Consider the following 18,168-nt stretch of genomic DNA (forward strand, 5'->3'; position numbering starts at 1 on the left):
AAATTGCAAGTCTGTCAACAGAACTGAAATAAGGGGGCAGTTTGCAGAGGCTTAGATACAAGATAATCACAAAGGTTAAAAGTATATTATTATAACTGTGTTAGTTATGCAAAACTGGGGAATGGGTAATAAAGGGATTATCTATCTTTTAAAACAATAAAAATTCTGGTATAGACTGTCCCTTTAAAGTCTATGGAAATGTTTTATGTTACCACCAGCTTACATCAACAATAAAAACTCTACCAAAGAAGTCTGTTCCAGAGCAGAAATAAACTACTAGCTGAACAAATCTAGAGAACCAGTGACAAGAGGCATAAGTGTGTATCCATCAATAGCCAGCTAGCTCACAGTAGTGCACTGCTGCTTCTGAGCCTACCTAGCTAGCTTTTTAACAAATGACACCAAGGGAATGAAGTATTTCATCACAGAAATTAATTGAAAAGTCTCTTAAATGTGCATATTCTATGTGTGAAAGTGTTAATTTTGACTTTCATGTTCCTTGAAAGTATTTTCATGTTCTTATTTTACATTAGGAATGAAGTAAGGATTTGCCTAAGACATCTCACTGTTTGCACAGAATACACGGTTAAAATGTGATAACAAAAACGTTGGTGTTTATAGAATTAATTTACATTCTAAAGATCAGCCCGATAAAAGAGAAAAGACAGATCCCAAGATTAATATTAAGTTTTATTTCTAAAAAAAGGCAAATAGATAAAAGACAAAGAAAGCTATAAGTAATAATAAGTAAAAGGGATAGAAAATAAAACATGCATGGATGCATTTCAATTTGAAATAGAAACATTTTTGTAATATACAGCCATTAGCATAAATGCTTTCTTGTACTGTATATGCACATATCCTGTGAGGCCCGTGCACCATACAAACACCATGCCTGCACAGACAGCTGGTTGTGGTGCATATTGTTTCTGAAGACTTAAAGGGATACATAACCAACATTTTTTGTTTCATGATTCGGATAGAGCATGCAATTTAAGCAACTTTCTAATTTACTCCTATTATCAATTTTTCTTCATTCTCTTGGTATCTTTATTTGAAAAAGCAGGAATGAAAGCTTTGGAGCAGGCCCATTTTAGGTTCAGCACCTGAGTTGCGCTTGCTGATTGGATAGCTAAATGTAGATACCAATCAGCAAGTGCTATCAAGGGTGCTGAACCAAAAATGGGCTGCGTCCAAAGCTTTCATTCCTGCTTTTTCAAATAAAGATACCAAGAGAACAAAGAAAAATACTAGGAGTAAATTAGAAAGTTTCCTAAAATTGCATGCTCTATCCGCATCATGAAAGCAAAAATTTGGGTTTAGAATCACTTAAATTTGTGTCATACAAGCCACTGCTGGCTCTCTGAGCAGGCATGGTGTTTGAATACTAGTCCACAGATCCTTTTGCTAATGGAAGTATCTTACAAAAATCCTGGATTTGCTATCCCTTTAAATGCCCACATACATATATATCTATATTTTTTTTACTCAGACAGTGCAGTGAGGGGAGGACCAGGAAACTGAGGCTGGAGGGAGGAACAAAGGCTTGGCACGTTTAGACAGCCTGCCAAGTACAAAATAACAGTGCTTGCTGTCTTACTGTTTGCCCTGGAGCCTATGAAACACTGAGAACTTATCACTACTGAACAGGCTGTTGGAGCCTTGCTGCCAGGTATTATAGTTTCTCTTGAGTTGTACTGAAAGCCAACACTTTATCACCAAGGGAAAACTGCACTCAGTTCCTGTCACTGGCATTGTAAACCAGGCATGGTAAAATCAGCTTTAAGAATAAAAAATTGCAGAACAATTACGGGAAGTTCACAGTGGTAACAGAGGGGTTAACAGGGCAATTAAATAACCATTGATGGAATGCTCTGTCCAATATAGATCTCATCAATGTTAAAAAAAATAGTCTGTATATCACACTAAATTACTGACCATTTGGTCCCTGACCATTTGTATGTTTAGTAAGGGACACAGAAATGATGCATTCACATTAGTGCATCATTTCCATAGATCCAAAGACTATAAAATGTGTGCTATTAACTTCAATGCATTGTGCATTTCCTGTGTTTCTAAAGAGACTGTTAAAGGGCTATGAAACCCCAACATTTTCCTTCAAAATTCAGATAGAGAATACAATTTTAATCAACTTTCCAATTAACTTCTATTATCTAATTTGCTTAATTCTCTTGGTATCCTTTGATGAAAAGCATACCTAGGTAGGCCCAAGAGCTGGGAGCTAGCTGCTGATTTGTGTCTGCACGTGTATATATATCTTTTGTCATTGGCTTGCCGGTGTGTTCAGCTAGCTACCAGAAGTGCATTGCTCCTCCTTCAACAAAGGATACCAAGAGAATGAATACAAATAAAAATAGGAGTATATTGGAAAGTTGCTTAAAACTAAGTTCTATCTGAATGATGAAAGAATAATTTTGGGTTTCCTGTCCCTTTAAGTATCCGCAGCCACATTCAGTCAGTGTCCAGCAGTCTCTTCAGTCTCACAGAAATAACACGTTCCATTGAAGTCAATGGCTCAGGAAATACAATCTCTGACAGGCTGTATAGTTAATGGCTTTGGTAAATATATATTTTCTGCAATCACAAAACAAACTTGTTTAAATACATATACCTGTCCTTTTAAAGCAAGGCTCGGCAAACCCAGAAGCCAGGAAGCCACTGGCTCCTAGCATTTTACCACTGGCTCCTAACTGTTTAGGTTATATATCTCCATATCTATATACAAATACCACTGCTAAGCTCCTAAATATTGTTACTGACTTACAGATTTGTCAACCCCCTGATTTAAAGGGACAGTAAACAGCTAGGTACAACTACAGTAGCATGGTCACTGCTCAACGCTATTGTTTCTCTTCCTTTGCCTGCAGCGTTCTTCAAAGCTGTTCTTTTATTTTTATTCATTAAAGGCGCCACTTGCTGAAACTCCCCCTCTTCTTACTAGGTGCCACCATCTTGGAGCACACATATTTTTAGATTCTGTGGCAGAAGCAATGAACATTCACAGATCAGTGACAATGCTGGCTTTTCAACAGTTGTATTGTGCACTTCTGTTTAGCCTGCACAGTAAAGAATGGCAAAAATATAAAGCTACAGCTCTGTATTGTGCACAATATGAATTAAAAAAAACAAAACAAAACAATGTCACTGATCTGTGTATGTGCACATGCTCAGCAGGAGTTGGTGCCTCAGAAAGTGTGCATATAAAAATAAATTCTCATAAAACTGCATTCTCTATCGGAATCATAAAAGTTTAATTTTGACTATAGTGTCCCATTATATACTCATTAGGGGCTAGTATGAGGTCACTCTTAGCAAATTAATTACACTTGCCATGATTAATGATGTGAGACAAATTCAAGATTCTGGTCAAACAACTAAAAATAAGTTGTAAAGAATTCACAACTGTAAGTGTGCCCCTTACAACAGTGCCTGGTACTGCATGTTTAACTGAGTCTTCAAGACACAAGCACTACATTAACTTTCCATAAGTATCTTGCTATGTCGTGCCTATCAAAATTTAATATGGAAATCTGGAGAAGCACCAATGCTTAAAGGGACACTTAACCCAAACGTTTTCTTTAATGATTCAGATAGAGCATGACATTTTAATCAACTTTCTAATTTACTCCTATTATCAATGTTCTTTGTACTCTTCCTATCTTTATTTTAAAAGCAGAAATGTAAATCTTAGCAGCCAGCCCATTTTAGGTTCAGCACCATGGATAGCGCTTGCTTATTGGAGGCTTACATTTACCCACCAATAAGCATAACCCAGGTTCTCAACCAAAAATGGTCCAGCTCCTATGCATCACATTCCTGCTTTTTAAATAAAGATAGCAAGAGAACAAAGAAAAAATGATAATAGGATTATATTAGAAAGTTGATTAAAATTGCATGCTCTATCTGAATCATGAAAGAAAAAAAATTAGGTTCAGTGTCCCTTTAAAGGTACATTACAGCCAAAATTAGACACACATATATATTATAAAATTATCAAAAAATACTTTTTTCCCTGCCTATAAATTAAAAAAATATTTAAAATGATATAAAACTACCTTTAGTTACCAGTATAAGCTGTATTATGACATTTAAATATTGCCTAAATGACATAAGGTATTGTTGTTTACACTTGGTTCCATGTCATCTCCCAATTGTCCCACTTTACAGATGCAAATATTCCAAAATCCAAACTAATTTGAAATCCAAACCTTTTCCAGTCTCAAGCAGTATGGATAAAGGGTTTTCTACCCGTGTGTGTGTATATATGTAATTCATCTATGTGCTTTTCAGTTTTTAGTTAATAAAACTCACATTTTGTTTTGCCATCTACTCACTTCAATCTATGCCATGTTTTTAATTTATATATTTTTTTAAAGTGATTACTAAAATATATTGTGCTGATATGGTTTGTAAAGGTTAAAAGGACACAAAACCCAATTTATTTTTTTATATTTCAGATAGAGCATATGATTTTAACATCTTTCATAATTACTTCTGTTATCTAATTTGCTTCCTTCTCTTGGTGTCCTTTTTTTGCAGCAATGCACTAGTTACTGCTGATAATTTGGAAACATTGAGTTAGCTAAAGGGCATGTGATAAAAAAATATACACATTCCCAATTTAGATCATGGGGACATTGTTAAAACACTGGGGATTGGTATTTAGACATTATGGTGAAAACTCACTTTTTTTAAAAGCATGTTTGTGTTTGGCAAATGTAAAATTGTATGATAAATTTGAATACTTTGATAGTGGAGACAGTGAGACCAATAACAGAACAATAATTGTTGGCTCAATAGTTTATATTCATGTCATAAAAGTTAACTTTTGTTAAAATCATACTTTTTTTCCTGTGAATAAAGAATATTAACCCAGTCCCGTTTTTGATATCTCAATGTCCCGTTTTTGTCTAAAGGAAATAAAGGTCAGCCTATGTATATATCTATTTTTTTTTTAACGCCTAAGACCTCATATGTTTGAGTCTTTATAACTTTTTTGCGCAATATTTTTTAGAAATAATTTTTATTAGATGTTATTATGAGTGTAACTGTACTTTGTAATGTATTTTTGATGTGTTTTGTTTGGCAAAACAGTTAACCAGAGTTCTGAGGATGCGCTAACCTGACAAGCGTTAACTTGAATTGCGTTCAAGTGATTGCATTTACTTTCAACTTGTAATACCAGCGCAATTTAACCTGTGCGCAAGTGAACGCGAAAAATCCGATATCATTTGCATGCAAACGTTTGCGCTCTACACGTAATCGGACTCTATGTCTGTAAAGGACAGTACAGTAACATCTTGACTCACACAAGGTTGAAGTCTTGAATTAATTGGTCAGATAACTTTATCACCATAAATGCTCTTATTATTTTTTAACATAAAAGTACTTCCGTATTATTATACCTAGATAAAATGTACAGCATTTTCACCCTGAATTTTGTATCTCTCGTCCTGCAAACATAAATATGATTTTGTAAACTGTGTCTTGTACTTGAGTTGTAAATATCAGGGTTTAGATGCTGACACTATTCACAATATGCATAAAAGTAAAATGATAAACTAACCCCCAATTACACACTAAACTTGTTTAGCTCTTTATTGACTATTTATACAATTTAATCTTATTTTCTCAACAACAACAAAAAAATCTCTCTCTAAAGGGGAACTCATCCCATCAATTGTGCGACTGCTAAAGTGTTTCTCAGCCCATTTTGATCACTACTAGCTGACTTTCTTTTTTTTTAAAAAAAGTCCTCCGTTTGAGAATAGTATATTAATCACAACAGCAGTGACATAAATCCATTAAATTCAGTGGTCCCTGGGGGACAGGTGAGGTCATTTAAAGCTTCAGAAAACAGTGTAGTGGTAAAAGGGTTAAAGGGGAATTCTAGGGTAAAAATAAAATGCTCTATTTCATTAGATAATTTTATTTTAAGAAAATGACCCTTTTTTCCCATTTGTGGTTAAACACATAGCTAAAGTTGTGCACCCAGATGCAATGCATTTCAGTTCCTGTGAAGGACCTAGGTTTGTTATTATAATTATTATTATTTATAATTCTGTAGTGCTGACATGCCTAGTGAGCCAATCAGGAGCTGCATATGTATGTACTGCACTGTCCTGCTCAGGAACAACAAATAAGTGTGCCGAGTGTGTGACTATCCCTTGATTCAACCTAAGACCCAGGGGCTATAATCAGCCTTCCAGTGCTTTGTATCTAGCCCTTCCCTTATCCATACAACCTTTGCTACTCCAAATTTGTACCAAACACAGTGCTCATCATGTCTGTAGCTTACTCATTCCTGTCCACCCTATATGGATGATCCAATGAAATAGATTCTTAACCTGTATGTTTATGTAGGCTTCTCTTTTTAGAAAAACAATGTATATTTTGCTCTTACAAATTTACATATATTTTTATTTGCAGGCGTCCTGCTCAAACGTGGCAAGCTTTGTGTTAATCTATGTGAGTTTTAAGCACCGTGGAATACATATATGAAATAATAAACAGCTCTTATATATTAGATGATTTCATTATTTCCCTTTTAAAGTGAATGTCAAGTTTTACCTTTTGTGTTATCTAGTGTTGTAGTCATTACTGATATTAAGTGTACCGCCGCAATAAATTTTTTAAAAAAAGTGTATTTTATTGTTTAATTTATATCTTGCATCTCGCTCATTCGTTTACCCGCTCCTCCCACTCATTGCTTCCTCATTTTCAACCAAGTTACGTAAACAGCGGTCCCACCCGCTGTTTACGTATAGGCACTGCGCGCTCCCGTGTCAATTTTACATTGCGCATGCGTTACTCTTGTTTACGCTGTATAACAAGATAGTATTCATTGAATGAGTGTATTCATTCAATGAAAACTATCGTGAGTGGCGTAGGACACGATCTCCTAAAAGAATATAAAAAAGAGTGTAAGTCTATTCTGGATGTATAATGGCAGCAAATAAAGGATTTCACTCGATATATTGCCGATTATGTTTGCCAATGATATTAGATAGTACTGTACATACAGCGCATATATCATGTATTATGTGCCGAAAAATAGATGTCACATAGATAATAAAAATCGAAAAAGCTAACCTGTATACGGAGACCTTTCACATCCACTAATACACATTTGACAATACAGAGGAAATGAAAGGAATCCATATAATAAGGTAACGCTAGCCGTGTTTACTAGTATTGCGCATGCGCAAAATGTGCACGAGCTTACAGTCATTTAGCTTGGCACCAAAGACGAACGCATGCGCAATAAGGAGATATTACGTAATGAGAAGAGGGTGGGTCCCCCCGTGGTTAGAGCCGTTATTGGCTATTGACACATCAATCAAAAAGATGATCAACAGAGCGCGAATGCCGGGCGGAGGACGGTTGAGCCGCAAATTGGTATAAATTTTGTGAAAATAAAAGGTATACATTTAGAAAATTAAAAATTGATGAATGAAACTCAGGTTTTTTTATTGATATTTGATAGACTACTGCTTAGAACGAAGGCTGAGTTTACATTCACTTTAAGCAATAGAAGTACTGAGTAAAATCAGTTGCATCCCTTTGTAACTAAATATCTGTACAATCAGCTGTGCCCCATAACCCTATTAATACTTTTACAGAACAGAGATGGTTAATAGGATCTCTAAAGAACAATATACCATACTTCCATAAATATATATAATGTAACAGTATTACTGAATAATTCATGTACACAAGCATTGCAAGTCAGCTGTTTTAGAACGAAATAAAACTGTACCAGCAATTATCTTGCAACCTCTAATTGTCTAATAATTGTTACATCCATTATATAAGCGCCGCAAAATAACTTATATAGTGACAAGTCCATAATACATTGTCAGACAAAGTAACACACATTTAAACTGTATTAAATACACAAAAAGGTCATCTTTTATCTGAGGGTATGGCTTGAAAAAAAGAACCCCTTGGGACAATTTTTTTATACATAATGTAGATCATACTTAAGTAGCTGGCTGGTTTAAAGAGGTTAATTCTCAGAGGTTCTCTGCTGACCTGTCAAGCAGTGGAGAGTTCTCTGCATTAGTAATCTGCTCCCTCCCCCTTCTACACACAGTGATAACTGCAGTTTCCTTGTAGAGGCGTCACTAAGCTTTGCTGTGCAGATCACTGGTCCGTTTCCTTGCTGCTGTCAGACAATTTACCCAGCAGCAGCACCCTTCATCTTTCCTTTTTTTTTCCTTCCTGATGCAGCTGACCCAAAATGGAACATTTTATCTAAAAGGGCACAATGTGCCAGCATCACCAGAGACAGATGAGATGTGACTCACCATTGGATGCCAGCCTGTGAGATGGGCAGTAGTTATTATAGGCAGACTCAGATAACAGGAGAAATCAAGCTCTTTAACTTGACAGCTGGAAGTTACAAATTCCCATTTATTTCTTTTTTAATCTCCCATTATCCTGTAACGCAGAGCTTCCTAAACTAGCTGTATTGTGTGAGATTAGGAAAATCAGCAGGAAAAAGCTGAAACCAAGAGTTGTCTCACTATAATATAAACATACAAGGGCAATAAGGCTTCAGCTGTAGTTATACACTCCTGCACAGCAGTTTTAGTGGGGTGGGAGGGGTTGCATGGTTTTACATGCATGTGTGACTGTGAAGGTTCATTTCTGGGTCCTGTTTTCCTTAGAAGCTGTTTTGCATTATGGGCAGGGAGGGGTTCCACACCGTAAACATTGGGGTGCTAGCAAACTGCTGCAGAGCTAAGACAAGGTTAGACAATGAAAGTGGTATGGGGGAGGCATGTTTTATACTAGTCATTCCTGCTTGTCTTAATTAATGGTGCATTCTAATTTATTACAACGTGTACATTTGACATTACTGATCCTAGCTATGTTTTTAATCCCTGTTTAAGCAATTTGCAGTATCTTAAAAAAGTTACAAAATGTGCTTTTTGCCTTCTCTAGGGAGCGTGGGACATAAACAGTTTATTTTTTTATGAATTAATGGTATTTTTAATTGGCACACGCTGTTCTAACATTTATAGACGCTATACTTACACAAAATTACATAAATTAAAGAAACAAAGTATTTTTATTTCTTTGTTGCATTTATGCGATCACATTTTAAAATATAAAAAAGGATTAGTTTTGTCCCATTGGTATATAACTATGCTTTGCTGTCTCACCGTATAGCAGGACAGTCCCTATATTTTTTAATAAAGTATTTTTAATTGAACATTTACAGGAACAATAAACAGCTTGTGCTATATTAAGAATTGATCAAATAAACATTCTCTTATACTGAAGATAACAATCAGATGAGATTAAAGACGAGAGCAAAGCAGCTTCTTTAAGGGAAATTCTACAACATTTTATATGTAAACATTCCTCTTTCTTTTACTATGCATTTAATGTATTCAAAGGTTTAAACACATAGTCAAAGTTGCACTCTTGGAATACCCCATTATGTTCCAGATGATGTTACATCCAGCAAGTAGAGTATGGGGTAGATCAATGACACTGCATTTGTAGCTTTTTTGGGCTATGTGGAGCAGGTTGGCATGCGCAAGCCAGCTGCCACTTATTTAAAAAGCAGAAATTGCTTCTTCTGCCTCTCAATCAATCACTCCGACACGCGCTCATTAGGGGCGATTAACATGCCCTGCTCTAGCGCATCTGGTTGTGCAGGAGCAGGTGGTGGAATTGCACAAGAATTCTCTTGCGCTCTGTTAAATTTTGCCATACAATATAGCATCTCAAGTGCTTAAGTGCCGGTCCATTTTTGGTTCAGGACCTTGGTAGCCACCAATCAGCAAGTGCTACGCAGATTCTGAACAAAATGTGGGCTGGCTCCTAACCGTACATTTCTGCCTTTTCAAATAAAAATAGCAAGAGAACAAAGAAAAATTGATAATAGGAGTAAATTAGAAAGTTGTTTAAAATGGCATGCTCTATCTGAACCGTGAAAGAAAAAAATTGGGGTTTGTATTCCTTTTAAATATATGTGTGGCACAATTATTGGCACCCCTATTAATTCATATGCGAAAAATATACTTTAAAGGGACATTCCGGTCAAAATTTAAAAGCACATAGATAAATTACATCTTTGAATAGAAATATATTTGCAATATACATGTATTAGCAAAGATGTTAAAATGTTACAATTTGCTTTTTGTTTTTTAAAAAATAATATATTATTCTAGATTTACTAACCCTTTCATGACAGGGTCATTTTGTCTACAGCAGAACAATGTTCTGTAGACAAATTGAAATTCTGCAATTGTGCAGGTGATCGTGAAATTTCAATGATGGGATCGGGTCGGGGGGCATCCCTATGAAGCTAGGCACACCCTCGAGACCGCGATCACATACAGGGAGCGCCATTGGTGCTAAAGCCTGGTGCGGTTAGGACGGAATAGAACGCTGCAACGGCGTTAAAAGGTTAATACTAGTTCTGTCACCTTTCTTTAAAAACAAACATCCTGTATTGCTAACTAGCATATATTTGCATAAATAATTGCACAAAGTTAATCAGAAACTAAAGATGTTGGGTCTGATTTTAACCTCTTAAGGACATATGACGGAATTTTTCTGTCATAAAACAATTGAGCAAACTGAAAGCTGTGTCCTTAAAGGGTTAAATGATAACTTGTTTAGAACTAATCAATACATGTGGAAATGTGTTGAAATTTATCTATATTGACCTGACCTGGTAGAGTGTTACTCACTGCACAAAAAAATGTTTTGCCTGGATCTTAAAAACACGTAGCTTGCTCATCAATTTTGAGAGTATTGCCTAAGTGTTAAATGAATTTGTCAAGCACTTATATACAGTATGCAAATAAATATTGAAGGACGGTTATCTTGCAAAAACATTGATATCTGTTTTATTATCAGTGAACACATGAACCTAGCTTCAACACTAAAATATTATATTTTCTACCTATCCATTTTCTCACAACTATTCTGCAGGCCTCATTCTTTTACAAATTGGCAAAGCACTCATTAATATTTACTTTGTATGCACCAACAGTCACAGGGTTTTCCCACCCAGTTCAAACGCTTCGCTTAGCGTAAACATTAGATTTACAGCAACAAAAGCTAAGAACAGAAAACCATTCCTCAAGAGTTTACCCAAACATATTGTTATATAACCCTTGATAAGAGAAGTGTTTTCTTCTAAATGTGAAAAAAGAGGACCAAGTAATGATAATCTACTTAGAGTGCTCTACAAAATTAGAAGATATAAATAAAGCTTTAAATGTAAGATTGAAAAAAAAAAATGTTTTCATTATTTTACAAATGTACATAGTGATGTATGCAGAAAATAAAAGGGACAGTCTACTCCAAAATTGTTATTGATAAAACAATAGATAATCTACCCATTCCTCAGTTTTGCACAGCCAACATGGATATATTAATATACTTTTAACCTCTGTGATTACCTTATCTAAGCCTCTTCTGACAGCCCCCTTATCACATGGCTATTTATTATTTATTGGCTAATTAGTTAATTAGTGCAGTGTCATGCACAACTCCACTGGAGAGAGCACAATGTTATCTATATGGTCCACATTAATTAGCAGTCTTTTGTTGTGAAAAGCAAATAAAAAAGCATGTGATAAGTTGCTATCTGTAGTGGCTTAGAAACAGGCAGAAATTTAGAGGTTTAAATGTTATAAAGTATATTAATATAACAATGTTGGTTGTGCAAAGCTGCGGAATGGGTAGTAAAGGCATTATCTATCTTTTTAAACAATAACAATTTTGGTGTAGACTGTCCCCTTAAGAGCAGAACTTTTCAGTTCTTGTTAGAAATGGAAGTGCAGAACACTGTTCTATTTCACACAGCCATTGGCTGCACACTCTAGTGACCTATTTATCAAAATCTCTAATTGGCCACAGCAGAAAGGGTAACCTAAGTTACAACATGGCAGCTCCCATTGTTTTATAGACACTATACTTGTTTTGTCAATATTTAAACAGCTAAAAAAAAGTTCAAAAATACATCTACATGTTATTCTCAGACTAATAGTTTCTTTGAAATCTTCATTCTATCTAGTGTTCAATTTTTACTGTAACAATTGTATTGTTGTAATAACTATAAAAAGGGTAGAAATTACCTGCTATGTTTTGGTTTTGTACAAATTTTGACTACTCTACTTTATAGAAACCAAACTGTGAAAATTGGGACTATGCTTGGGTGTAATACCCTTACCTTTCAGTCACAAGAACTCATTTTTTGTACATGAACTATAACTGTTTTACTACAAGGTTACAGGCTACCTCAGTCCCAGGCTTTGAACAATTTTGATGTGATTGATAGTTACTACTCAATTTACTGTTACTTGTAATTCTGCATTTCAATTGGACTTTTTGTAAACTCATACATCTTGGTTAGTACGATGTTGTATTTTCATTAGTCCTTCAATAAAAAAATGTAAATAATTATAAAAAAATTAAAAAAAGACCAAAAGTACCAAAATATAATTGTTTCTGTGTGCAAGCCTTTAAGGTTCTCCCATACAGACCCAAATGAAGCCCACAAAAAGGAAATAAGAAAGATTCACTCCAAGAAAGCAAAAAAGTGTTTTACAAATATAGTTAAAGAAAACGTTAAAAACAGTAGAAATGCATAATCCACAAATAAGAAACAATGCAATAACGCTTACTCATAATTTCCAATTATCAGAAGATTTTTTCAAAAATATTTCAAAGATCAATTTCTCTACCCACAGTGTCATGTGACAGCCATCAGCCAATTACAGCCTCCTACACATTATACACTGTGAACTCTTGCACATGCTCAGTAACAGCTGGTGCTTCATGAAGTGTACATATAAAAAATTGCACAAATTCACAATGAAAGAAAAATTGAAAAGCTGTTTAAGATTCCGAATCATGAATTTTAAAGAGTTTAATTTTGACGTTAGTGTCCCATTTTAAGGTCCTTTCTGGAGCGGCAATGTACTTCTTCCCTTGAGCGCAATATGACTGGTAATTGTCAGCTGTGCACATGACAGTCCTGATTGGTTTTCTAGCCATGTGCAGGTCAGAAATATATCAGCGCACTGCTGTTCCAGAGCAAACTTTAACCATTTGTCTAACTCCTTTGTTATGATTAAACACAAGAGGCCCACAGTAGTAAAATGCTCTAGCATATTAGAGTATTTAACTATTGCTCTAACAAGTCCCTTCAAATGGACTTTAAACACTAAAGAAAACGCTAGATAGAATTCTGTAATCAGGTCAAACAGCTGGAGAACGATATGCAGATATATTTAAATTATATTAGTTGTTTAAATACTATAAAAATAACTGTAAAGTTTGTGTGTCCATAAAGCAATATTGTGACTTAAGTTTCCTGCTCCTCTGAGACCAACAAAGGGCCAATAAGTACCGGATAAAACAAACAAACATGCTGCCTATTTATGAGCATCTATTTTTCATTTTATGGTGGGATTGTGTGATCTGGAGAACAGAGGTCAAATAGTGTGTCACACTGTTTCATAGGCAATTTGACAGCTAGACAAAGTAAATAAAATAAAAAATTTGAACCTAATAAATAAATATCAAAATGATAAAATGTTTTATCTCAGACACCTAAAACTACTTTATCTAAATTTAAAGCCAAATTAACTCTAATGTTATCCTGTTTGGTCAGAAACCTGCTGTAGAGTCTGAAGTTTTCAGAAATGTAGTGCTAATATAGTTCGCTATGCACTGGACCCTCTTAAACACAATCAGCACAAAAAGCACTTATTGCAATACCCTAAAACCAGCTGTTAAGCCTTTGGCAGACAGAGAATTTGCATTGCAGCGTTCTTGGCAACCCAAGGGTTAAATAGTGTTCTTTTTCAATAAATACAATATTTGTACAAAGCATGAACATTTTTCTGATTCTTTCAGTGGCCCTTATACTGCTGGTTTATAAGCATTTATTCATTGTATCTTCCTGTACATCACACTACACCAATGCTCACAGTAATGCAGCAGTTGGGATATGCAGCCATTCACATGAGAGCAGAATTTCTCAATGTACAAGGGACAGTAGTATTACCTGACAACAGGGTGATGTAATCCATCTACCCATACTCTGACAGAGGCAAGCGGCTGAATAACAAAGATGTAAAAAACGCATAGAAACCTCTCACATACAGGAGAACCACTAGCATTTCAAAGCAATGCAAAGCAAGCCCCAATGGATGATCAGGGATCAAGATTAAATTACTGTATGTTGTTAGCTAGAACGTACAGATAATACTATAGGAAAATGAACATGTAAACAGGATCCTGACCTATAAAGTTAAGAAGAGAACTTTCAGACCCATAAGCACATTGCTGTGACCTTGGGAAAGGAGGTAATTACTTTGACCCACAGAATAAGACTTTTGTGTAGCAATCCTGTTGATGTACAAATTGTAATGTAGGCTCCGAGCTAAACAGAAATACAGTGATGGCAACCAAATATACTGCATAATCCATACAAGTAATTACCATTACTAGTACTGCATCTGTCAGAAACAGGTACAATGTTATATAAAGCCCTCAAGAACTCAAATTATTAAAGTAGTAAAAATAAAACCTGGCTTTACTTGTAATGATCCTTCAATTAAATCATATTCTTTAAACTTTAATAAATTAACTGCAAGCCACATCAGTAAATAGTTAACATTTGTCACTGAATATCTTTGTACACTACAGGACAATGACACTGTCATTGTGAATGTCTGTCCACTGGCACATTTATCACCCATACAGACTAATCAATATGCTATCAGATTACTAGATCTTTAACAGGTTAATATTATCCACCCACTCTGAGGTGTGACCTGTCACACTTTTACACACTTTGTCAAACTGTCATCCATTCATGTGTAGAGAGGGGCCTCCCATCTGACAGCCAAATGTGCTTATGTCCACATGCTAACCGTGTATTGAATGTCCTACTGAGACACTGCATATGTAATGTCATCCAGTCTCCAAACTCTAGAACTGGCAGCTGCCACTGTATGAGACTCCTTTGATCACTCTCTCTCCTTTTGTGAATATTTGACTTCATAGCAGAAGGCTGCTAAACCTCAGTAAGCAGGAATGCCCCAAGCACTCACATCTGACCACTAAGATGTCACAAATATTTTAAACTGTTTAAGGGTTTTTTGCTAATATCATCTCAGTTTCTGAGTCAGATGGCATCATATATAAACCCCCTTTATATGTCCTCTATTCCTCACTACCAACAGCAGAGGCATGAGTCACACATCCAGCACAAAAGTTACAGCAGACCTAATACAATATAACTCCGGGACTAGCATCCATCTATTAATTGTTAGATGTATACAGTGTGACTTGTGGAGCAGACTATAAACATCAAATGACAATAAGGCAGACGAGCACATCCGGTATAAGCACATATTTCAAAAAACACAAAATAAATGAAATGGTGAGACAATGACTTTGAGCATCCACGGGCCTCTAATGTCAGTGTCACTTTATATGACTGTGTTACCTCATATGAAGATGCCACCCTCTGAATGCATGCTCATCATATCAGTGTCATCATGCATACGTATACACTTCAGATCACACTGTTACTATATATATATATATATATATACTGTATATATAATGTGTGTGTGTGTCACAGAGTGTCCATCGCGTCATTATCTCCCTAAATGGATGTGTTTACCCCAATGAATAGCATTACTCTCTGGCAGAGGAACCTCTCATGTAACAGTGTCAACCTGCATAACTGTGTGCCCCTGATGTCACAATGTTAACCTATATATGTCATCATCCCATAGCATCACCCTGAATGTATGTGTTACCCTTATTAGTTTTACCCTGTGGCAGACACCTCTCATTTGACAGTGTCATCCTGCATGGGTGTGTGCCCCTCATGTCACAATGTTACCCTGTATAATATGAGTGTCTATCCTGTCACAGTGTCACCCTGCATGGGTGTGTGCCCCTCATGTCATAATGTTACCCTGTATATGAGTGTATATCCTGTCACAGTGTCACCCTGCATGGGTGTGTGCCCCTCATGTCACAATGTTACCCTGTATAATATGAGTGTCTATCCTGTCACAGTGTAACCCTGCATAAGTGTGCCCCACATGTCACAATGTTACCCTGTATAATATGAGTGTCTATCCTGTCACTGTGTCACCCTGCATATGTGTGTGCCCCTCATGTCACAATGTTACCCTGTATAATATGAGTGTATATCCTGTCACAGTGTCACCCTGCATAAGTGTGTGCCCCTCATGTCATAATGTCACCCTGTATAATATGAGTGTCTATCCTGTCACAGTGTCACCCTGCATAAGTGTGTGCCCCTCATGTCACAATATTACCCTGTATAATATGAGTGTCTATCCTGTCACAGTGTCACCCTGCATGGGTGTGGGCCCCTCATGTCATAATGTTACCCTGTATATGAGTGTATATCCTGTCACAGTGTCACCCTGCATGGGTGTGTGCCCCTCATGTCACAATGTTACCCTGTATAATATGAGTGTCTATCCTGTCACAGTGTAACCCTGCATAAGTGTGCCCCACATGTCACAATGTTACCCTGTATAATATGAGTGTCTATCCTGTCACTGTGTCACCCTGCATATGTGTGTGCCCCTCATGTCACAATGTTACCCTGTATAATATGAGTGTCTATCCTGTCACAGTGTCACCCTGCATAAGTGTGCCCCTCATGTCACAATGTTACCCTGTATAATATGAGTGTCTATCCTGTCACAGTGTCACCCTGCATATGTGTGTGCCCCTCATGTCACAATGTTACCCTGTATAATATGAGTGTCTATCCTGTCACAGTGTCACCCTGCATAAGTGTGCCCCTCATGTCACAATATTACCCTGTATAATATGAGTGTCTATCCTGTCACAGTGTCACCCTGCATATGTGTGCCCCTCATGTCACAATATTACCCTGTATAATATGAGTGTCTATCCTGTCACAGTGTCACCCTGCATATGTGTGTGCCCCTCATGTCACAATGTTACCCTGTATAATATGAGTGTCTATCCTGTCACAGTGTCACCCTGCATAAGTGTGCCCCTCATGTCACAATATTACCCTGTATATGAGTGTATATCCTGTCACAGTGTCACCCTGCATGGGTGTGTGCCCCTCATGTCACAATATTACCCTGTATAATATGAGTGTCTATCCTGTCACAGTGTCACCCTGCATATGTGTGTGCCCCTCATGTCACAATGTTACCCTGTATAATATGAGTGTCTATCCTGTCACAGTGTCACCCTGCATAAGTGTGCCCCTCATCTCACAATGGTACCCTGTACAATATGAGTGTCTATCCTGTCACAGTATCATGGTGCATGGGTGTGTGCCCCCAATTAAACAGTATGATAGCCTGAGTGAGGAACCTCTCGTGTGACAGTGTGTGTTCCTCATGTCATTGTGTCACTAGATGTATCTAGCTTGTCTGAATGAATGAGTGTAGATGTCTCTCAGCTGAGTATCCCATCCTGTCACCTACCCGCTGAGTGTCCATCCCCCCCTCACGGTGACTCACCCCATTCTATGTAGTCGTGGATGTGCTTGTCCCTGCGGAGCGGCGAGGCGCAGCACTCATCATACAGGCAAATGAGCGAGTCCAACAGACTCTCCACGCTCAGACAGCCCCCAGCTCCGCGGCACGGCCCGTCCAAAAAGAGCCGCTCCAGCTGCCGCAGGCGGACCTCCCCCGACATGCTGACCCCCGCTTGCACGCTGCCCAATGCTAACACGGTGATTCAGGGCCTCGGGCCGCCACCCGGACACCGGTCCCACTCGCCATGCCCCAGGAAACCAGGCGAGGAGGACACCCGAGCAATCACACCGGCGGCCCGGAGATACAGTGACGATCCTGCAGGCTCCGTCACACCCGGCCTAGGGGAGGAGAGAACCGAGGGATGGAGGAGAGAGGGAGGGTTGGAGGAGGCAGGGATGGAGGAGGAGAGAACCGAGGGATGGAGAAGGAGGGAGGGGGGAGCAGCCAGTGATGGAGGAGGACGGGAGGGAGAGAGAGCCCATAGGGCACATGGAGAGATGGAGGAGGAGAGACAGGAGAATCCGGGGTAGTGACCAGCAGGGAGGGAGAGGAAGGTGGGGACAGCGAGGGATGGAGGCTGCAGAGCCGC

At 37.5% G+C, this 18,168-nt stretch overlaps 1 protein-coding gene across 1 annotated transcript in view; it reads right to left on the reverse strand.

Annotated features, from left to right (window-relative positions):
• The window catches only part of CDC42BPA (CDC42 binding protein kinase alpha), a 643,466-nt gene extending 625,524 nt beyond the window's left edge, over positions 1 to 17,942 (reverse strand). Inside the window, exon 1 of the mRNA XM_053712628.1 lies at positions 17,562 to 17,942. Coding sequence (XP_053568603.1) covers positions 17,562 to 17,739 — 178 coding nt within the window. The 5' untranslated portion in view covers positions 17,740 to 17,942. The remainder of the gene's footprint in view (positions 1 to 17,561) is intronic.
• Positions 17,943 to 18,168: the final 226 nt, after the last annotated feature.

This window comes from Bombina bombina, chromosome 4 (assembly GCF_027579735.1).
Source record: "Bombina bombina isolate aBomBom1 chromosome 4, aBomBom1.pri, whole genome shotgun sequence".
NCBI lineage: Eukaryota > Metazoa > Chordata > Amphibia > Anura > Bombinatoridae > Bombina > Bombina bombina.